General features: G+C 40.4%; 1 protein-coding gene across 1 annotated transcript in view; it reads left to right on the forward strand.

Moving 5' to 3' along the window:
- Positions 1-3,293: 3,293 nt before the first annotated feature.
- LOC104152640 (L-threonine ammonia-lyase) overlaps positions 3,294-21,000 on the forward strand; it is a 35,270-nt gene continuing 17,563 nt past the window's right edge. Inside the window, exons 1-5 of the mRNA XM_068950580.1 lie at positions 3,294-3,552; positions 7,858-7,884; positions 11,433-11,775; positions 16,422-16,538; positions 17,443-17,684. Coding sequence (XP_068806681.1) covers positions 3,419-3,552; positions 7,858-7,884; positions 11,433-11,775; positions 16,422-16,538; positions 17,443-17,684 — 863 coding nt within the window. The 5' untranslated portion in view covers positions 3,294-3,418. The remainder of the gene's footprint in view (positions 3,553-7,857; positions 7,885-11,432; positions 11,776-16,421; positions 16,539-17,442; positions 17,685-21,000) is intronic.

Below are 21,000 nucleotides of genomic sequence, written 5' to 3' on the forward strand. Positions count from 1 at the left end.
AAAAGTATAATTTGAAAAATAAGAAAAATGCTGTAAAAGTGAGTGAAATAGTTCATTTTTAGGTAACTTTAATTTCTATAAGTAAGAACCAAAACTGACAAGTTTAAACAGTAAATCTGATTTTGGAAATAAGAGTAGTTTTTGATAGCCTTTAGTGTCAACTCAAAGGCACATTGAGCCAGCATAAATATTTTGATGTGAGACTCTGTTCATAAAACATGTCCTTTACAGGGGTTGTTGCCTTCTGGAGAGTTCTGGTTCTTGACAGCAGCATATATGCCAACTGCTGCTAATAACTGCATTAGTAAAAAGAAAAAGAATTTCCTGGAGAGGGTTATTAGGAAGAAGGAAGAGATCAGATTAACTTCCCAGATGAAGGCTGCTGAGTTATGGAAAGAATTTAAATAACAACAAAGAGAGATGTCATAGTCAGAGAGACTGCATAGTTCCTCCAAAAATGGTGCCTGCGAAAGGTAATAAAGTCCATTTGCTCTAGAAAGAGAAAGCAAGACTGGTGTGAGTGGCCTTTATCTCTGTGTGTAAAGACAGTGTAGGTAGATACCTAAAGTGGCAGACAAAGGAAAGAGCATAAGAAGCTTGTGAGGACAATGAAGTTTGACAGGCAAGAATGAAAGGGAGACACATCTAATAATAGTGTGTGTTTAACCGTTTATCTCTCATTAAGGAAATAAGCAGCTCAGAAAATAGTTGTAGTTAACTTACAGCAATTACGGTGATGCAGTACGTTTTGAGACACTGCACAGTCAGCATTTGTGGCGCATACTTAGCTGCAGGTTTTGAATGGATGTTGGACATGAGCTTAAATCTACAGCAGACGTATCCTTCTTCGCTAGGAGGCTGATTGAGAGTATTTTAGAAGGACAGTGCTTCAGTTCTTCATATACTTTTGTCCTAAAATAGCTGGTGAATTTGGCTTGAACTGCTAGGCTAACTGCTAGTCCTAAAAATCCTTCTACCATTACTATTAGAACTGCAAGTGCCAGTCATGGATCAGTGCCTCATTTTGCTGAATTCATGTAAAGATTTGAGCATTAATTAGTGTAAAACAGATTTGTTTTCCATTTCTGTCCCTGACTCTGTGAATGTGGTGAGTTGATCTTTCTGCATCAATTCCGACTATTAAAAAGGGTAAAATAAGTTTCCATGAAGGTTGCATGATAGGTTTGGTGCTTATATATCTTGCAGTAGTCAATCTTCAGCAAAAAAAAACATGAACAGTGCTTGAAGCAGCAGCTAGTCCCAATGTTTTCCATTCCGTGGGAGATCTCTGATCATCAACATACAAAGCTGTGCTTACTGCTTACCCTCCTTTCTCTTTCTTATGCAAGACGTTTTGTGTTCCTTTCTGTACAAAGGCCTGAGTTCACCTGCACAAGAGGAGGAGGGGAAGTACTCCCCATTCCATAATGGTCTAAAATTTGTGTTTAGCGTATATAGCTGGGGAATGGGAGGTGTCAGTAGGCACTTACCTTAAGGAGAAGATAAAGAAGGTACCTAGCTAGATAAATAGGTAGGTACCTAGCTAGGTACCTAGATAAATAGGTACCTAGCTTCAAAGATATTCCTGGGGATGAAGGAAAAGAACAGAAGAAAGGGTAATGCCTCCCTGCAGCCCTAAATGCTAGGAAGGAGCGTGCTGCGAAACTCCTGGTGGTAAATGTTTCTATGTTGGGTGCGTGCAGACTTTCAGATGCTCAGCCACCTCGAGGTTTGTGTTTCCTCTGCATACTTTGCTGCAAAAAAAGCTAAGGGGCCCAACAAGTCGATCTAGATTCCCAGACACCCAGAAGTTAGGCATTGCAACGTTCACTCTTTTATACTTTCTTTAGGATCTAATCCTAAATTAGTTAAGAGAGTAACGAGTATCCCAGTCCTGTCCACCATTGCACTTCAGATGTGTTATGAGCAAAGTAATAACTCTACCTGCTTTTTCTTTGCTTCAAGGCACTAGTGAAGTTGACCTCAGCTTTGCTCTTACATAGAGCTTCAAGTGCTGGCAGCAGCTGACTGCCATTGTGTCTGCACACCTCTGGCAGTGGTACACTGCTGAGCTGTGCCTCTGTGAAGCATGTGCTGCCCCCACAGCCTGAACAGCCCCTGACAGGGAGTCTGGAAAGGGCTGATAAAAAGGTTTGGGGTGGGAGACACAGGAAAAACTGTCAAGCCCAGAGGTTCATCTGTACTGAAGTCTGGAGAGTATGGACCTGGCCTGCCGTGGCATTGTAGGGCAGGCTCCAGTAATAGTATTCAGAGTTTCCTAGAGTTCCCAGAAGACTATTTGCTCATTTATTCTGACTTTTCCATGTAAAGCAGCTTATTATGTTTCTCACAGTATGCCATGAAGAGGGCTAGGTCACAGTTTGGGTTAGATTACAATGTGTCTGTTCTCTGTCTTGGAGTTTAAACCTTTGTACACTATCAGCAGAAAGCAGGGAGTAGTTAAGGACCACTGAAACCTGAAATGGGACATCTGACCAGTTCCCAAGCAGGCTGAAGCTTAGGCTCTGTCAGTACTGTATTATGTAGGAAAGCAACCAAAGGAGGACCACTGCTCCCATCCCCAGTATGCAACCACCAAGTATCTGGAAATCTTTCATTGCCTTTGGTAACGCTCCTCTGTGGCGCTGAAGAATGTTTTAGATGTTTTTTTCCTACCCATTGCTGCAATCTTTTCCCTATGCCTTAGATGATCCCTTCTTCCTATCTATCTGGATGTTTTATATAGCTCTTTCTTCTGCTGCAAAGATTTATGCCAAGAGAAGACCTGAATGAAGAAATTGGCCTGCTTTGCGCCTGAGCCACGCAGGCCTGCATCTCTTTGTGCTGCCTTGAAGGACCCCTGTGCGTGACTCAAATGCCAGAAAAACTGCAGCCATTCCTTCCTACTTCTGTCTGCCCAAGTGCATCCTGTTAAATTACAGGCCTTGCAGCAAGCCTGGGTCGTGCTCCGCAGCTAAGCAGTAACTAAAGCTCCAAGTATCCTGCTAACAGAACGTCACTGAGTGTAATCCAAGCCCTGACTCAAATCGACAAGGACAGGTTGGCCTCTGAAATAATCTCTTTAAATAGCAGCAGCCATCTCTCAAAGTCATTTCCCCTCCCCCAGCTAGAGTTGGAGAGCTGCTGACAGCAAGTCACCCACTGCTTCCCATCCAGCCGTCCCAGGGCTGGCACTTCTCAGGCAAGTGTGCCCACTGCCTGCAGTCTCACCACTTTGCTTTGCCCCTGGAATTACAATGAATTTTGCAGCACAGTTTCTCTACTCCAGGGTGTTAAAGAACAGAACGCCCAGGGTCTGCTCCAGGGAAGATGAAGACTACGATCCTTTTTGGCAAAGGTTGGAGAATATTGCTGTCTGACGTAGAACTAGAGTGCTCCTTTCTTCCCTGTAGGAGTCATGGTCAATCCCCAGGGTCCACCTAGGGCCAGACCTACGGACATCACTTCCCCTGGACCCCTCCTGCCTCGTTATGGTGTCGTAGTTGGAGCTTTGCTTCACCTCATTGTTTATTTTGTCGCTGTACTATATAGGTAATGCTTCCTTTTTCGTTTCTCACTTTCTAAAAAAGGGAATTGTTTATAATTTTTCAGTATTTCCCAAGGTTCTGTGGCTATTCCTGGAGTCATCCGCTGAAAGCAGTGGAGGTGTGAGGAATTTAAGCCTACGGAGTTCAGCTTTTTACTTCATCATGAGTACTGCGTTAGAAATAAGCCTGGACAGGCCAATGGACTGCTGAAAGTTTATCTTCATCTTGTCTTGAAACAGTTTATTTTATGCCTATATCAGATTTTGTTGTTCACAGGTGCTCTACAGTTATATTTGTTCTAGTGTTTATGGTTGCCTTGGATTACTGTGTTCAGGCATAGATGGTGTACAGGGAAATTAGGAGACCTCTTGTGCCCCTGCATAGCCCCAGCTGGGGGTGTGCACTCATGAGACAGTTGTGTTTGCGCAACCTTTCTTTTAGCTTCTTCAGAGTTGTTTTCTCCCTGTGTTTTATTGTCTGGACACTGCTGGCAGGATCGGAAGATAGTGTTGCCACACGTGGCACGAAGGGGTCATTATCATTTGCTGCTTGCTGCAAATAGTTGCGTATGTTTGTACTATTTAAGAGCACAAATTGTTTCAATGGGTTCAGTGCTGTTAATAAACACTCACAAAACAGGCAGCTTGAGAGAAAAGGCACCAGAGGGGAAGAAAGGATCCCAGTCTCGCAGAAAAACTGGCCTGCCCAAAGTCGCTCACAATATCTGTGGTGAACCTAGAAACGTAAACCAGTCTTTTAATTACAGGACCATTCTCATCTCTGCTTTAGGTTATGTAATTTTTCTTTTATTACAGATGGATAATGGAAATGTGTTAATCACAAGAGAACCTCTAAATTCAGTATAGATTTAATTTAAAGAGGAAAAAAGATTAATTTTTGAAGAGTTTTAACTGCCAAACTGCATGAAGTGTTTTATTCTGATCATTCGACATTCAGAGCTGTGCAAATTCTGTGAGAAGTGTTTAGAGGAATCTGTTCCAGGGACACTTGGGAGGTGTGGAAGCAGAGGTACCCGAGAGGGATGACCTTTTGAGTTCATCTTACTTTCAGATTATTTTTTCCCATGTTATCTATTTAGCAGCTGATACCTAGTTATCATTGCCGGCAGTAAGCAGTGACATTTCAGTAATGTGTATGGAAGCCTGGCCATGGACTGTGACTACAGACGCAGGCAGGTACAGTGCTAGACTCAGTCTGTAGTAAATGTGAGTTACTGAAACTAGTGAGCTATTGTGTCAGAAGCAGTAATGCATCTTCATTGTCCCCTGCCTGAGCCTGGGCTTTCTTTACACTCTTTGCTGGTGTAGGACTGCACAATCTTGTTGGACTGTACTGAATAAGGTGGAGAGAGGTGCAAGTGCCTGCTGTGGACTTAATCTCAAGACTTGGTTATTTTGTACCTATCTACGCTGTATGGTCACGATGGACGTTTGTGTCATAAAAGCTAAAAACTAAGTCATGATCTATTTATTTTTAAGATACTCTAATAAATAACAGCTGGGCTCAATTCCCAGCCCTGCTACAAACTTCCTGTGGGATTCTTAAGCAAGTCATTTTAATCTGTCTCTGCCCCAATTCCTTATCAGTAACGTTAAGCTAATATTTACTGACTTTGTCTTTCTGTTTAGAGGAAGATATTGGTGATTCCTATGTGATTTAGGAACAATCACTTTACATAGGATTTGGGTATCTAAATGTCGGAGATGCATTTTAAATTCTCATCCTTTGATTGTGAATACTTAGGGTAATACTGTCTCAGATGGGTGTTTCTAAGTACTACATTTATACAAAATAATAATTATTTCAGAAATCAATGTTCCTGTGTAGTTTTATCTTTGATCTGTTTTAACTGCTTTGTCAACGGGAGAATTTTGCTTGTTGTCTCGTAGTCATGTAGGGGACGCTTGGCTACCACGCAGTGTGGTGCCTTAGCATTGCTAGCGGTGCTGATGACATCTCTTAGGATGCTTCTTGACATTTGTATCTCAACAAGCCTTAATTTTTCCATCATTCCTCTTTCATAAGGACCAGCTTGCACAAGCTGCTGAGAAACTAATGAGAATTGCTGCTGTTGCCGCATTTGGGTGTGTTTGGGGCAGGAAAATTAGAAAGGAAAGGTCAGTGGGGATTTTTGTGAAAGTAGGAGAGCTCACAGGGATATACACACTGGTAAAAGCAGTTGAGATAGGACCAACAGGGTTAGGAGTTTTGGTGGGAAAAATGACTGAGATAAATCACTAAGGTGTCAGAGGGATGCAGGAGGCACAGCATCTAGAAGGGTCAGAGGAGAAGGGCTTAGGGACATGGAATAAGAAGGATTAATGGAGCTGGGGAGGTTCTGGGTAAAAGAGGGATGGAGGGGTGAGGGAAGGGGCCCTCTCTATCCTCTTCTGGGATTATCTTTCTCTCTCAGTCCTTTGAGAGAGGAGATTCCAGCCCTATTCACATCTCCTCCGTCCCAAGCCAAGTAGGCAGCCTGCTACCAGCAGCAGACTACCTCCTCCTCTATCCATGATCCATCTCTGCTCAACACCTTGAGCAATGAGGCAGCGGTGATTTTAAAGGCAATCGCTTTTTGCTATTGTAAGTATTTCCAAGTTGCAGGGAAAAGATCTGAGCCCGCTTGTCCAGAAAGCAGATAAGAGAGGTCTAAAACCTTATTTTACCAATGTCTGTTGCCCAGTGTGCTGTAGGAAGGTGTTCTGAGAGCCTGAAGATGATGGCATCATAAGGACATCAACATAAGTAACCCCAACCCCCCAAACATTAAAAAAGTATGAAAAAATCCAGGTATAGAGTACACGTGCACATGTGTGCGCCAATGTATTTAATTACAGTCCCAATTCATTGGAATGCTTTGAAGTGGTATTCAAGCTTAATGCTAGCTGGTTTGCACTCTGCCACTGCTCAGTCCAAATTATGTACTGGTTTTTGAAATACTTATCTTGGCATAGACATTGGGGATGCTGAAAAATAATACAGAACCTACCCGGCTGGCAACTCCTCTGAATGGTCAGTATGAATCATGGTGAATGCAGATAATAGAAAGTGCTGTGGAAATTACCAAGAAATCCTGAGTTTTCAGTGACAATGTTTTTGTACTAAAATTTATTTATTGCCTACTGTGGCTCTTGAGCTTCTCTTATCTCCTTCTGTGAAGGAGAGCAATGACATTGGAACAGATGTCTATAATTCCAACATCATTTCTACCTCAAAATGCATTGTCTTGACTAATTTTACAAAATAAGTGTAAAAGCTGCCTAATAAGCCAAATGCTGGCTTTGGATATGTCTGCAAATCAAAATGCCATAATGGCAACACTGGATCAGAGCAAAGGGCCATCTGCTTCTGTATACTCTTTGTAGTGGTGGCCGGTAATGGGAGCTTGGAGCAAAATGTAGCATTAAGACACATAAGAAAGATGCTTACTCTGATATGCTCTTGTGGAGTCTGGCAAGCAAGGGCTGAGGGGCTTCCTGAATCACAGATTGCTTCCTGAACAATGAATTTAATGCATCTTTATATATTTGCATAATCTTTTTTAGGAACCCATTTCTACTTTTAGCCCTCACAGCATCCTGTGCCAGAGTTTTGCAAGCTAATTATTTTCTGTGGACAAAAGAACTTCCTTTGTTTTAAACTTTTGAATTGATGATTTCATAAGATGTCCCCCTGGCACTCATACTGGGGGAAATTGTGACTGGTCCTTTCCCGTTCACCATTTACTAGGTAGCTGTGAGTTTGTAGATTTTTACTCCTTCGGTTTTAGAAGCTGGAGAAATCCTGTATATCTATTTAGTCCTTTCCCCATGGAAACTGAGGAGGCCAATCTGCGTGGGCTTCATCTGAGTGGGACATATAATTGTTCTGTTATTGCAGAAGAACTATGTAGACGTTTCTTTCTCTTTGTAACAGAGGAAACAGTTCTGTGGCTTAAATATAGTATGGACAACTACCAAATTTTATTTTCCTAAATTTATTTTTGTTATTATTTTATTAATTCATTTTTGATTAATATTTTTATTTTACGAAACTTATTTTCCTCAGTGCTATGTGACTTGATGTAAAATATCACTGTATTCAAGAAAACAAATTAGAAACAGAAAATTACTTGTTCCAAGTTGTTGTTTTTTATCAATGTCAGAGTACATTTCACCACAATGTCTTTGCATTGGCGTTGAGACTTTAAACTATGTAAAGCTATCTGTTTAAATAAATTGTATTTTCTCTAGTTCCTTAATTATCCATGGTATGCTTCCATATGGATCTTCTCTTTTATTTTTTGCAGTTATGCTGAGCAGCTGTTCTTGAAAAAGTAGGTTTATAAACTATATTTTCATGTTTGCTTTTACTAATCATTTCAAAGGTAAAATGGTGTGATGTATAACCATGTAACAAAACTTACCAGCTGGGTATTTGTTTATAGCTGGAAATAAACACCCTTTTTCAAGAAAACTTTCCTATGACAAACTCCTAAAAATGACAAACAATTCATTTGAAAGGAGCAATGTTTTATAGTGCTGGGGTTTATGTTGGCTCTGCATTTTCATCTGTTGGCCATGATCATTAGACAGGCACCGTATTTTGTTACTGTGCATGAGAAGTCACATGTCATCTTTTCGTTGCACCTACCATTAGCATCTGCATGTTTTGATGCCTACTTTGACTTTTCCTGTAAAAGAAATTCACGATGAGGTAATCGCTGTAGAGCGTATGAACTGTGTTAAAAGAGAAGTGCATCTGGGTTGTTAGTTGCCCGTTTATGATGAACTATCAAACCTAAAACCACTGTTTACCTTGGGAATGTGAGAGCTCTCAGTGGGTCCATGGTGCACCCGGATGGGTTCAGTGGTGAAACATGTCGTTCACTAGTGAAACTGAAAAATGTATCCATAGAAGGAGAATAAAAATACATCTGAAATAAATAGAACATGCAATAGCATGATGATAGTCCTTTGGTAATGAGGTTGCAGATCTTTTTGATGCCAATGGATCGTATTTTCCATATTAAATGCTGAGATGTTAATGTTTCAGATATGCTTCAAATATGTCTCCAGCTTGAAAGTACTATACATTTTCACATCTTTTTGACATTTTGTTCTTATTTTTAATGACTGTAAGGTGGTGACTCTACTAGGGACCTTAGCAGCTATTCCCTGTTCATGGCAGCAAGAATGAGAGCAGATCAGGTTCCTGCAGATCAGGAACCAATTTTTTTTTTTTTTGCTAGAATGTTGATAGTAGAAAATTTAGCCCAATATTTCTGTAACTATCAAAAACTTATGGACTAGACGAAGACTAAGAATCTGATTTACTTCCCTATTTTCTTAAGCCAGGACAAGGAAATCCAAGAATAGGGCCAAAAATCAGTATCCCATTTTATTCTTTACATTTGCCGAAACAAAAATGTTTGACAGCGCTAGTGTGATAGAGTGTTGCCCTGCAGCTTGTACTTTCTAGCAGAATCCTCGTTAATCGGTGGACTTTTTGTGGGTTTTTTTGACTGTGGCTTTTATTGACTTTTTGTAGTTGTTTGCAAAAGAAACGGGGGAAAAAGTGGAATATATCATCATATCCCACTGTCATCTTATCCCACATATCCCCACATCATCAAATGTCTCCTATCTCAAACACCATTTAGTAAAAATTTTTTGACCTAAAAAATCACGAGTTTTTGATCAACCTATGTATCCTTTTAACCCATTGCCAATGTAAGAAATGTCATGCATTGCTAATGATTGCTGCACAAGATAGATATATGTTTAGAGATAAGATGTATATTTTCTTCTTTTTTTGGAGTAGTTATGGGTGACTGTGTTATAGGAAATGTTCTGGTTTTTGAATACATGAATGCCTAAGAGAATGCTCTAGGGTCATGATAGCTGTCATTTATGCAATAGTCCTATTTAGTTCCAAAAACCACAGGCTGTGCTGTAACAAGCTCGCTGGGAGCCGGTCTGATCTGATTCTCGTTGGTTGCCTTAAACTAACTCATATGCACAAGAACTAACATTGTAAGTTTAACATCCTTATGAAACGTCCCAGTTCCCATCAACCTCCAACCCCAAAGGAGCAGAAAAGCAGAAAACTATGGAATAGGGCTACTTGATAAAACATTTTAATTTGAAGCCACAGTCTCTGCTCATTGGATATAGCAACTTTAAGATGTGCTCCCAGGAAGACATTTTAAATCACAATTGTCAACACAAACAAGTTACAAATGTGTAAATACTCTCTTTTTTGTTGTTGTTTTTAGAAGATAAGTGTTATTTCAGGAATTGCGGAGAGAAAAGACCGTACTACAGAAGCTTTCTTTTCTGTCTCTTGTGAAACAAACTTTTAAGGATATACCTAATAACCAATGCTACTAATACAGTACTTGATTCAAATAATAAAACCTTTTATGCTGCTCATATTGTCAAGCGAAGCCCTCAGTGGAACAATTGGAAGTGTGATAGGAAGCAGAGCTGCTGGCATAGCTTACGAGACCACAGAGAACATGGATGCCACTGTCAAAAGGGGGACAGCTGCTCAAAGAGCAGCTGTTTCTAAACATTTTTAAATGTCTTATTGGAAATGAACACAACATACATTACAGTGGTAATTGCTACTGTAAAACTAGGGCAACAGTCCTTTCATGAGCTCAGCTAATGAATAACTGCATAGCTTAAATCCAGATTATTTTGTGGAAATGGTAAATGACAAGAAAGCTTAGGTTTCTGTTGGCAATGATACGGAAGTCTCTGACATAATTTAATGTGTATATTTTTTTAGAAAACAGTTTATTCCAAGTAGAGTAGCATTGAGCCCTTTGTGTGGAAAGGCTTTTAACATCTGTGTAGCCACAGCCTCAGGCCTGGGGTGGTTTCAGCTCTTTTCCAAATCAATGGTCTTCTGCTTCATGCTTCTTTCCCTCCATGAGTCACTCTCTGAATTCCAAGAAATCTAGAAGTTTTGCTTTTTTTGTTAGTAGGGCTGCAAAATCCTACACTATGGCATATTATCCCATGTGAACTCCTGGAGCCTATCTTATTTGTTTTGCTGTGGACCACAGGGTAGGACAGTCTAAGGTAACTGTGAAGCAACTGTATTATTTTCAGTACTGTATTTGTGGCATGATAGTTTTCTAAATGCGTCCTTAGAAAACCGGTAGGAATACTGGCAAATTTTTGTAGCAAAGTGGTGTCTCTTCAAAGTTCCTCGGGGAAGGAGGATTGTGTGGCATCACAGTCTCTTATTATCTACAAGTATGAAATGTTAAATCACGGATTAGGAGCCCTAGTTATTAGCTTCATAGCAGGATATAATTATTACCCCGTATCACAGTCATTTTCATGCTATCACAAGGCAGTTGATGGCTGCCAAGAATATGCTTTGTAAGTATGTAAGAGTGGAGAAGCAGAAGTCTTATATACAATGTAATCACACTTGTTCCTGCTATGAATAACATTAGGGAATGGTCTTTAGGAGCCGTTTGCCTTTTTTGAAAAACATAGAATTGCATACAGCAAACACAGTACTAGTTATTTCAAATTTTCTGCAGTAGCCACTGGGAACTGGGACGGTCACTGATTGAGGTTCACACTGTGGAAGGTCTAGCTGCACAGACAGCTGTACCGCTTTCTTATTTGCTTGGGTGTGACAGTTTTTCAGTTTGTGCGCATGTCAGGTTATCTGCAGCCTTTCTAACAGCTAGCTGGTTACAGTAGCTTTCAAAACACCTGCAAGATAGGTAATATGACATTAATCATTTAGTCTTCCTATTTGAGTCTTACAAAAGAGCTGGGCATCCTTCTTGAATGCTAAATGTCAAGTCTTTAATCATCCAGACATTCCTAACGAGATTCTTTTATTTGTTTTTAGGGATGACAGTAAAATAAAGAAACAAGATGCCCCAACCCATTGTGATCTTCACAGTTGTAAAGATGGGCCAATAAGAAATGGCCATATTGGGCAGCGGCCAGCCTCTATCAACCCTGAGAGACTAAAAGATTTTGGTGAGGAGGACTACCTGAATGGGGATGTGAAGACCTGGGAAATGAAGATAGTGAGCCGTAATGAGGAGTTGCTTGGGCATGCCCTTTCTCGAATCCCTCAGTCAAGCAGTAGGACCAGCCCGTCAAGCTATAACAAGCTGATTCGATTTGAAGACATTAGTGCAGCAGCTTTCAAAATCCAATGCAGTGTTCAGAAGACACCCTGCATGGTAGGGAATTTTTATAGATTTGCATTCTCTAAATTTCTCCTTTTTCTATAAAAGCTAATCAGAAATGACTGAGGAGTATGTGGCAGTTGCTCGTCCGTGTAAGATGACTGATGTTCCTATTAGTTGTTGTCATCTGTCAGTAATCATTTTCTCCTTATCTGTTCACACTAACCTAAATCTTCAAAGATTGCAGTGATCTGTAAACAAAGGATAAACCTCATTAGGCATAGACTTAATGCACTGTGATATTATGCACCCAGTGAAAAACGCTTGCTACAAAGTATCTGTGTTGGGGTAACCAGTGTTGGGGTAAGCCAACCATCAGTGTTGGGGTAAGCAGTCTTGTGGGAGCGTCTCATTTGGAAACCGATCCACATATTCTGAGAGTTCGAACATACAGACTTTCTCTCCTAGCTGGCAAACCTGTCAAGGTGGGATATGTGCTCTGAGTGGTTCTGCCAAGTGCCTTTCTGAGAAAACAAGGGCATCAAAGTATATACACGTGTACCTATCAAACAGTCTAGGTGTGAAAACGGCTGAAATACCTGCACTGTAAATGTATAATTATTTGATAAAATGTAGTGGAAATACAGTGCCTTAAGCTATTTAATTCATAGCTTATTTCTACTGTTGGGAGCATTTCAGAAGCCTGTTGTGGGCACTCTGTGGCTAATCTCCTCTTTTCCCTGTGGAGGGTGAAGGGAGCCTTTGCCAGATGGCAATTGAGAGCAGCAGCCTGAGAAGCGCTCTCTCAAGGGGTCCATCCCTGATGCTGACCCCCTAGGCGGATCCCACTAGCCTCCCTGACTACAGGTTTTCCTTCTGGCCTGTACAGGGAGAGGGCCATGGCATCTGAACCGCTTGGCAAAGTTGCCTTGTGTCCATACTATCTGGGGCTAACACACCCTGGAGCATATTAGTTTAGTCTGCAATACACAGCCATTGCCCTGGTTCCCAGCTGGTGCCTGCTGGCCTGAAGACATCAGAATTTGTTTTCAGTGCTTTTGCAGCTCAGTGTTCCCAAAATAGGGATAGCTGTGGCTTTTTTAGCATAACAGTGAAGTTGAGTGTGCTTTAACACAAGGCATGGTATGAGCATGTCTGGGCCTGTAAGGTGGCACAAAAAGCTTGCAGGATAGCGTTGGCTGGAGTGCAGGGTGTCAAATTCGATGCCTTATGCGTTCATAGTATTTGTTCGGAGTGACTCAGGATAAACTGTCCTGCCATCTGTACCTGGCTTTCCTTTCAGAGTGAAAAAGTCAGCTTGCTTAGGAAGGCAGCATGGGAGTGAACAAACACATGTGCAGCATGGGTGGTTGGGGGCCAGGGCCCTGGAGAGCAGAAGGAGCATAGCCAGCTGATCTTGTCATAACACTTTGCTTCTTTTGTCACCAAAGTTCACAGACTATGTTATGCCTGAGAGCACACACAGTGCCCTAGACAGAAGCGTTCATGTTTTGTTTTTGTGGAGAGACTATCCCAGGAAGAGATGACGTGCGTTTATTTTGCAGCTGGGGACTGTGAGCACTGACTGCGCTTTTCCAGCAATTGACCACTCCGGTCATACTTGTTAGTTGGGTTTAATACTGCTTTATAAAGGTAGGTCAGTGGGCAGGGAGAGGGAGAGTGTCCTGGCTTGATTTGCAAAACAGACCTAGCTAGCTTTGTGCCCTCTGATAGCTTGGATCAGCCCGTCCCTGCAGTTCACAGCCACGTGCATGTCTGCCAAGGAGCTGTAGGATGCTACCTCTGTGAATCAGACAGTGTGAAACTGTGGACGCCTTGGCCAGGTGGCTCAATGCAGGACCTCGCTCACACCGTCCGCCCAGATGGATCAGGCCAACAGTTCAAAACTAGTAGAAGCTGTATCTCAGACCAGTCCCACAAGCTGCCTTCTTGGTCACAAAGTGTTGCTGGTGCTCTAAAACTGAGCCAACCAACACATCCTAATGTGGGAAAAGGTGAGACTGCATCTCAGAGTCCATCTTCTGCTCCTGCAGGTATTCACATAACATGAAATTTTTCATAAACTGATCGTGCTCCTGCTTACTAGTAGTTAAATTGTCTTTGACCATGTCACACCATTTGTTCGTAAGCAGCATTGTCCCTTAACTTAAATAACTCATTTCTCTTGGATGACCCTGACGGATTAATGCTGTCCAGTTATATCCCCTTTCTGCCTTCACTGTGCCAAGCTAGGCAGGCTAACTTTCTTTAGTCTCCTTTTATGAAATATGCTCTTAGGATGATCGTGTTAGTGGAAAACTTATCTCCCTATTTGTTTTGGTGTGAAAATAGCCTATGTCTGTTGCTATTCAAAGTAATATTCATGCAGAAAACATTAGTATATGTTTCATGCGTGTAAGGGAAATTATTTAAAGCACAATGTGGTGTCCAGGAAAACATGGATAATTTTTATTTTACCTCCTCCTCAGTGAGAAATAAGAGCCTCTTTCAGAGACATTTGTTTGGATAAAAAAGCAAGCATGTCTAGAGAACGTTCAATTAATTAAATGAATTTTTGCAGTTTGATTCCTACTCTTCAGGTAAGACCACGAGTGAAGCACCCTACTGGATCCTTGTGCAGGAGCATGCCTGAAGCTGAGACATGGCACGATGAATGATAGATCTGGTAGAGGTGGTGGGAACAGGAAAACAAGTATTTTAGCATTAAATCAGACACTTACTTTGGTTGCTGATGTAGGAGCTTTAAATGTTGTTTTGTGTTAGCTTTATGGATGCCACGTGGAGGCTGCAGTGTGCTGTGTTGTACATTAGACACAGTATCTCTATTTCCTAGATAGGATCAAGGTGACAAAAGGGGAAAGTTATAGGGAGGTTCAGTGAGTCTTGCAAGGTCACACATCAGGTCAGTACAGCTGAAGATAGCACCGACACCTCCTCTCCTCCTATTATTAGAAGTAATTGCTATATTTAGGCCAGATGAAAAAGCCTCAGTTAAAGGAAGGATTTGAAGCAGGAAAGGATAACCTAAAGGGTTAAACTACTGGGTATCAATGTTCAAAAAAGAAATATCTAAAGTTCACCTCTTCTGTGGTAAAGAGTGACTTAATGAGGCATATTTTTTAATGTAGGAGCCTTAGCAACTTTACAAACTCACAGGATTGGTCTCCTTAAAGCAATTTTATCCTTGGTCACTATAGAATCCGAGATGCTCTACAAAAGCAAATATGATGAAACTAATGTGAAGAACCGATAAAGTAGTTTTTTCCAGTGGTCTTGTCCTATTTTGCTTAGGCATTCCTCACAGTTTAGGCTGTTTAGGATAGAAACTGTTATCCTATTAGTTTACTAAGAACTTTCCACTCTTTCGGCTCTGCAGCCAGATTTTCACAAAGTGGAGGCTCCTATGATTGCAGGATTTTCAGAAACAACATAGAGAATCTGGCCCCACCTATGGGTGAGGAAGTTAATAAATGTTTGTAAATCCACTAAAAAGCCTGGAAACATTCATTTGAAATACTTAGTTTAACTGTATATTTGTATTTTACAAATATTTGTATGTTTAGTTTAATTGAAGCAAGTACCTGTTTCAGGGATGCTTAGTTTGCAGAAATACTTAACACTTTGAAAGTCGCACAGTCTGACAAACATGTTGCAAAACTATCCAGTTATCATAATTACTGTATATGACACTTGCATACTTTTTGAGAGAAATATTTAAAACATCTTGCCATGCTGTCTTTTAATCTATCTCTTGTTGTGACTTGTCATAAACAAGGGCTTAATCCCCGAAATGCACAAGTCCTCACTCCCATTAGCAGCCAATGGAAGTTGGATTCCAGTTCCATGAGATTGCTGTGCCTCTAGTTCCTGAGAGATTTTGTTTAAAACTTGTGTTTCAGATAATATGGTAATAGGAAATGAATGTGACAATACTTGGGGTGACTATTGTACTGTAAGAAATGACAAAGGTTTGTTAGAGGCAGAAAATTCATGCATTTGAACACTGCATCACATGTGCTCTGCTTGCTAATCCTCTCAGCTCAGGGATCCTTTCTGTTCTAAACACTGCATATTTGCAAACAGTTGCTGCTTATATTTGAAACCCTGGGAAATGTTTCTTGTTATTTGCATCATTCTTCAAATGAAAAATGACTTTGCTAATATTATACCAGAGTTAAGGTGCAAAATGGGCGATACTCAGTGGTGAACTGGTGGCTGAAACCATAAGCAGAGTCATATGACGGAGTGGGATTAAAAGAAAGAATTTTGAACTGCTTTTGCATCTATTGAAGATAACTTTATTTCTGGGGTATTCACTTTCCAGTTCTGGCAAGTGCTAAAATATCAGCCCATAGCATGGCTTCTGAAATAACTGAAAATGCTTATTTTTATGTATATATTTGGTTGGTAAGATCAAAACCAGTCTTATTTTCAGAACGCATAATAACATGGGGCACATATTTCACTACTGCAAGTTTGAAAATGACTTCCATAAACCACAAGAATCTGGAAGGTAGCAGCACGCTGTCATGGATTTCCAAAGATATGGATTAGACAACTTACTCTGTGGAGCTCACACATAGCGATCACTTTGCCTGCCTAACCAACGAGCTGATGGGGTGTGCAGGAATGTTTTTCCATTTTAAATACATCACTGTAATAATATTTCTCTATTCCAGTATTCTAGGCTGTCAAAGCAGTATGGAGTGGACATCTACCTAAAGAAAGAGTTCCTCCAGTACACAGGATCTGTGAAGGAACGAGGTGTACTCTACCTTCTAACATCATTGCCTCAGGTGTGACAAAATATCTTTGTAAAAAAAGAAGTAGATCACTTCTGCTTCACGAAAGTTGAGCAGAAGAAAAGCTAATCTTATCTGTAATGTCCATAGACTTCCTGTGTTTCTTCACTTTTGAACCACTGTGCTGACTAAGCGCATAGATAAGTCTGCAAATATCTGAATGTAAAATATTTTACTTCTTTATTTACACTTGACAAATCTGCTGGATTATTTGATGATGTAAGAATCTTTGAAAGAACAGTTTGCAAAATGTAAATGTCAGCATTTTTCTGCGACACTTGCATTGACATGGTTTTATATGTATTATGGTTCTGACATGTTGAAGTGATGAAATCAAGTCACATTAGATGATGAGATGAGTGTAGAGCACTGACTGATTTTGTAATGTCAATACAATATCATTACATGACTATCTTTATCATTTGTTATTGGAGGTTATTGAGTCTCTGTAATAGTAATAACTATAATTGGCATGATATGGCAGTTCAGAAACGTTGGTTATTCTTGCACTTCTGCAATAATATGAATAATGAAAAATAATTCCTTCTATTACAAGGAAACCTGAAATTAAATTATTTCCTATAGGCAGGGAAGAAGGACTAGATATTGTTTCTTTTGGAATTAGCTGGAGGTTTGCAACTAATTCCAACAGAACAAGAATGGAACCTAGAGAAACAAAGGAACAGAAATTGAACTTATACTGTGTTAGCTCCGGGTGGGTCCTAAGATCCACCCAGACATGCATATAGTTTGTCATAATATCAAAATATAATGAAGTAGTACAGGAAAAGAAGGATGAGATCTAGTAGGAGGAAGTCAGAACACTAGAATGATCCATGATGATAGGGGACCAGTTTGCGGCGCTGCAGAACGTGCAATAAGTAAACCTGTTTTGTAGGATCAGCAAAGAAAGGGAGTGATCGTGGCTTCAGACAGTAGCTTTTCCATGGCTGTTGCTTACCACGCCTCAGAACTCCGTATTCCAGTGTTTGTCATCATGTCAACCAGCACTTCCCCTGCCAGAGTGAAAACGTGCCGTGAGTACGGTGCCATGGTTATCTCCTATGGCACCACAGCCAAGGATTCCCAGATACATGCAAGAAGGCTGGCACAGGAGAACAGCTATCTCTACCTTGAAGAGTAAGTGGGAAGTTGAACTGATTAGAAAGATTAGATTAGATAACTGCACAGCTGTGCAGAAACAGTTACTTTCTTGAGTTGTCACAAACTTAAGATTTGATCCAAGGTCATCAAAAGGTTCCTGCCACCTGGAGTATGGATAGTTATATTTTTTTCAACAACAAAACATGAATCTCTCTGTTACAGTTTGGGATGGAAACCAAAATGAAACACCCTCCCTCCCCCCCGCCCCAAATTAGACAAACTTCCTGACTGGGAATGATATGGGCTGATACAATAGTGCGTACCATGTTAATTCTTTGTAAAACCCTGTCAGCATGCATTTAGACTAGCATTCAGTTTTGGTCTCTCTTACTGTTTGGAGTAAGGTAGTTAAAAGTTAACCTTTAATGCAAAGGGTTCAGTGACATAGTGTAAGGCAAGGGATGATTAATGCTGTAAAGATTTTCATGTATTTGGTATGATTGACAAAACTGGGATTCTGGCTTGAAAGAAGGTGATTAAGAGGTGACTTCACTTGTGTGTTTAAAGTAGCTAAGTATGATTATAAATTTAAGTTGGTGAACTATCTGAGATCTTTGAATAAGCCAGAGCTAATAGAAAGAGGATTAGAATAGGAAAAGACAGGCAAAAATACTTAGAATTGCTCTGCTTTCCCCCTCTCCCTTTTTCTCTACTGTCTCTTCTGCCTTTTCCTTCCCTTTTCTGTTTTCCTTACCCTTTTCCAAGTAAAACCACCAAAAGGGTGGAGGGGGTGAATCATTAGCATGACATAATGGTGACAGCAGTGCATTTCAGACTGTTAAACTCCTTCCCCATCACTTCCCCTCTGCAGGGCTGATTGGCCAATTCCCGTTTGTATGGCACCTTCTGCAGTGAGTGCCCATTCTTGTATGGCTCTTGGGCACTACTACAATAAACATAATAATAATACTAATAATTTAGGTAATATTCCTTAGAAAGAGCATCATAGAATGAGCGAAATGGAGAAAGTCCTTGGTTCTTTCCCAATTGGTTTATCCATATCCAGTTTCTTTGGGAAAAACAACACTAAAAGCTCTACATTTCAGCTGCAATGTTAGCTCTGTCAACAGCTAGCGATGGACTAGGCTATTTGGCATGCCTTGTCTGTCACCAAGGGCAGAATCTTGTCTCACACTGAGACTTTCCAAGAAATCAAAGGGAATTAAGTGCCCTAGATCCCGCTGGATTTTCAACACATTTAAACTCCTAGACAGCTTTCCATAACCTTGTGATTTCAAAATTGTTATCAGCCATTTTTCAATAGATGTGTTGACTGCCAGCTGTGTTTCATCACATATCGTGTTTATGCATTAGAACAAAATTACCTTATTGCAATTCCGTGCTTAATCTTTGCTTAATCTTCCTCTGCTCCCCAAATAGTTCTTTATTTTGCAGAAGGTAGATTCTCTACGTTCATAAAACTCCAGGGGCGATGCATGGGAAGGACTTCAGTATCTAGCACTGAAGAATTCTAAAAGTACATTTTACAGTTAATAACACCTAAGCAGTCTGATTTATTATATTCCAAGTTACAAAAAACTGAGATATTCAGTCTACTGCTATGTTTCATTAAAACTTAAGTCTTCACAGACACAATTTCTCACGTTTGGGGCGGGGGAGACCGACATCACATTTGTGAATTTTCGTGACAGGAAGCCTGAAACATGGTTTCTCAGGCATGGGTTGGGAGAGCTTTCTCAGAGATGTTCATGAGTGTATAGCCAGTCGTCTCGCATGTGTATGTGTGCACCATACTTTGATCTGATTTGACCAGCTGATCTCCTGTGCTTTAGAATGGAACTTCTGAAGTGAAATTCTATTTTATTTTATTGTGTTCTATTCTATTTTGTTTTGTTTGGAACCCTTCCTGTCCTGCCCTGTTCTGTTTCTAGCCTGCCTAAAATCTTCAGTGGTTTGATCCTTAGCAGGTGGAAAATCACAATTATGCTTTTCCAAATATCAAAGGCATTCCCAGGCAATAAATCCTCACTCTTATGGGGTTGTTCTTGTATTAGTTACTCACTGGATAGAAGAAAAAAAAAAAAAAAAGAGCAGTGAATGATCAAAACAATTGGAAAGATCCAAAACCCCTATCCTGTTGCAAGCTAGTACCAATGAAATCCCAGAGCTGAAGCTTATCTATCAGTGTTGCTTAGAGAGAGAAAGGTGACTTCATGGGATCTCTGGATTTCCTTAACAACAATTTATTCTTTCTTTTCTGAAGAAAGTCAGTCACACTACGTGACTGACTTCTGTTTTACCTGTAGCATGTCATGTCCTGTAGTTGGGTGTGTCAATGACAGTTCTTCATATTTCTTGAGTGCAATTAAATACTGAGTTAGGAAAACTAGCATGCAAGTGTTCAATTACAGGAGGGAGACTTTTTATCCAGTTGCAACTGGGACTGTGAAGTTCCAGGAAGGAAATGTGATTTTTCCAGTTGGATTCAATCATGACGTCTCTATAATTGCTGGTAAGGTAACATGGGTTCTTTAATAACTGTAGATGTTCAGGAGATGATTATATATTTAATCTGAAGATAGTTACACAGGACTTCTGGGAGAATGTGAGAGAATGACTGATTTGTGAATCAGAGAGGGAAGAGAGCTACACATGGAATTGCACATCTTCCTTCCTTGAGTGTCCTGGGTTTTTTTGTGTTACCACTCCATATCCAAATACTGATCCGACCTGTCCCTTATTCGTTTGCGATCTGGTTAGTCTATTTTTCTAGGAAGCCCAACCAGTACCCTAAATTTGGAGAAAAGGAGAATAGAACCAAAAAAACTGTCATGTCAAACTGACTGGGAGACTGAGGCCTCAAGACCCATCTTTGACTGCTGATCTAATGCACGTTTTAGAAGGCAAATGGCGAGATACCTAGCTCTGATTCAAAAATGCTAATTTGAATATGCAGACTTCATTCCTCCTTCTTCCTTCTTTCTTCATCCTTCGTTCCTTACTTTTTCTTTAATGGCATATGATAGTGAGATGTTTGCTTTGACCAAGCAAAAGTAATCAGTCACAATGCAAATAACTTATTTTATTATGAAAGGCTGAAGGCTAATCAGTGAACTGATGTTCTAACTAAATATTAGCAGGGAAAATGTGATTGTCTAGAATAGTCATTCAAACTGCTAATAAATTGGCATGCCCAAAACAGTCTCCTTTGGAGAGAATTTTCAGTCCCTGTGGTTTCCCATGTTACCATTGCAGAGGTAACTCTACCAAGTAAGTTCTGAATCTTATTTGTGAAAAAAGCTCCAAAAGAATTGTTCAGGAGACTAGTGAT

This window comes from Struthio camelus, chromosome 7 (genome assembly GCF_040807025.1).
Source record: "Struthio camelus isolate bStrCam1 chromosome 7, bStrCam1.hap1, whole genome shotgun sequence".
Lineage (NCBI taxonomy): Eukaryota > Metazoa > Chordata > Aves > Struthioniformes > Struthionidae > Struthio > Struthio camelus.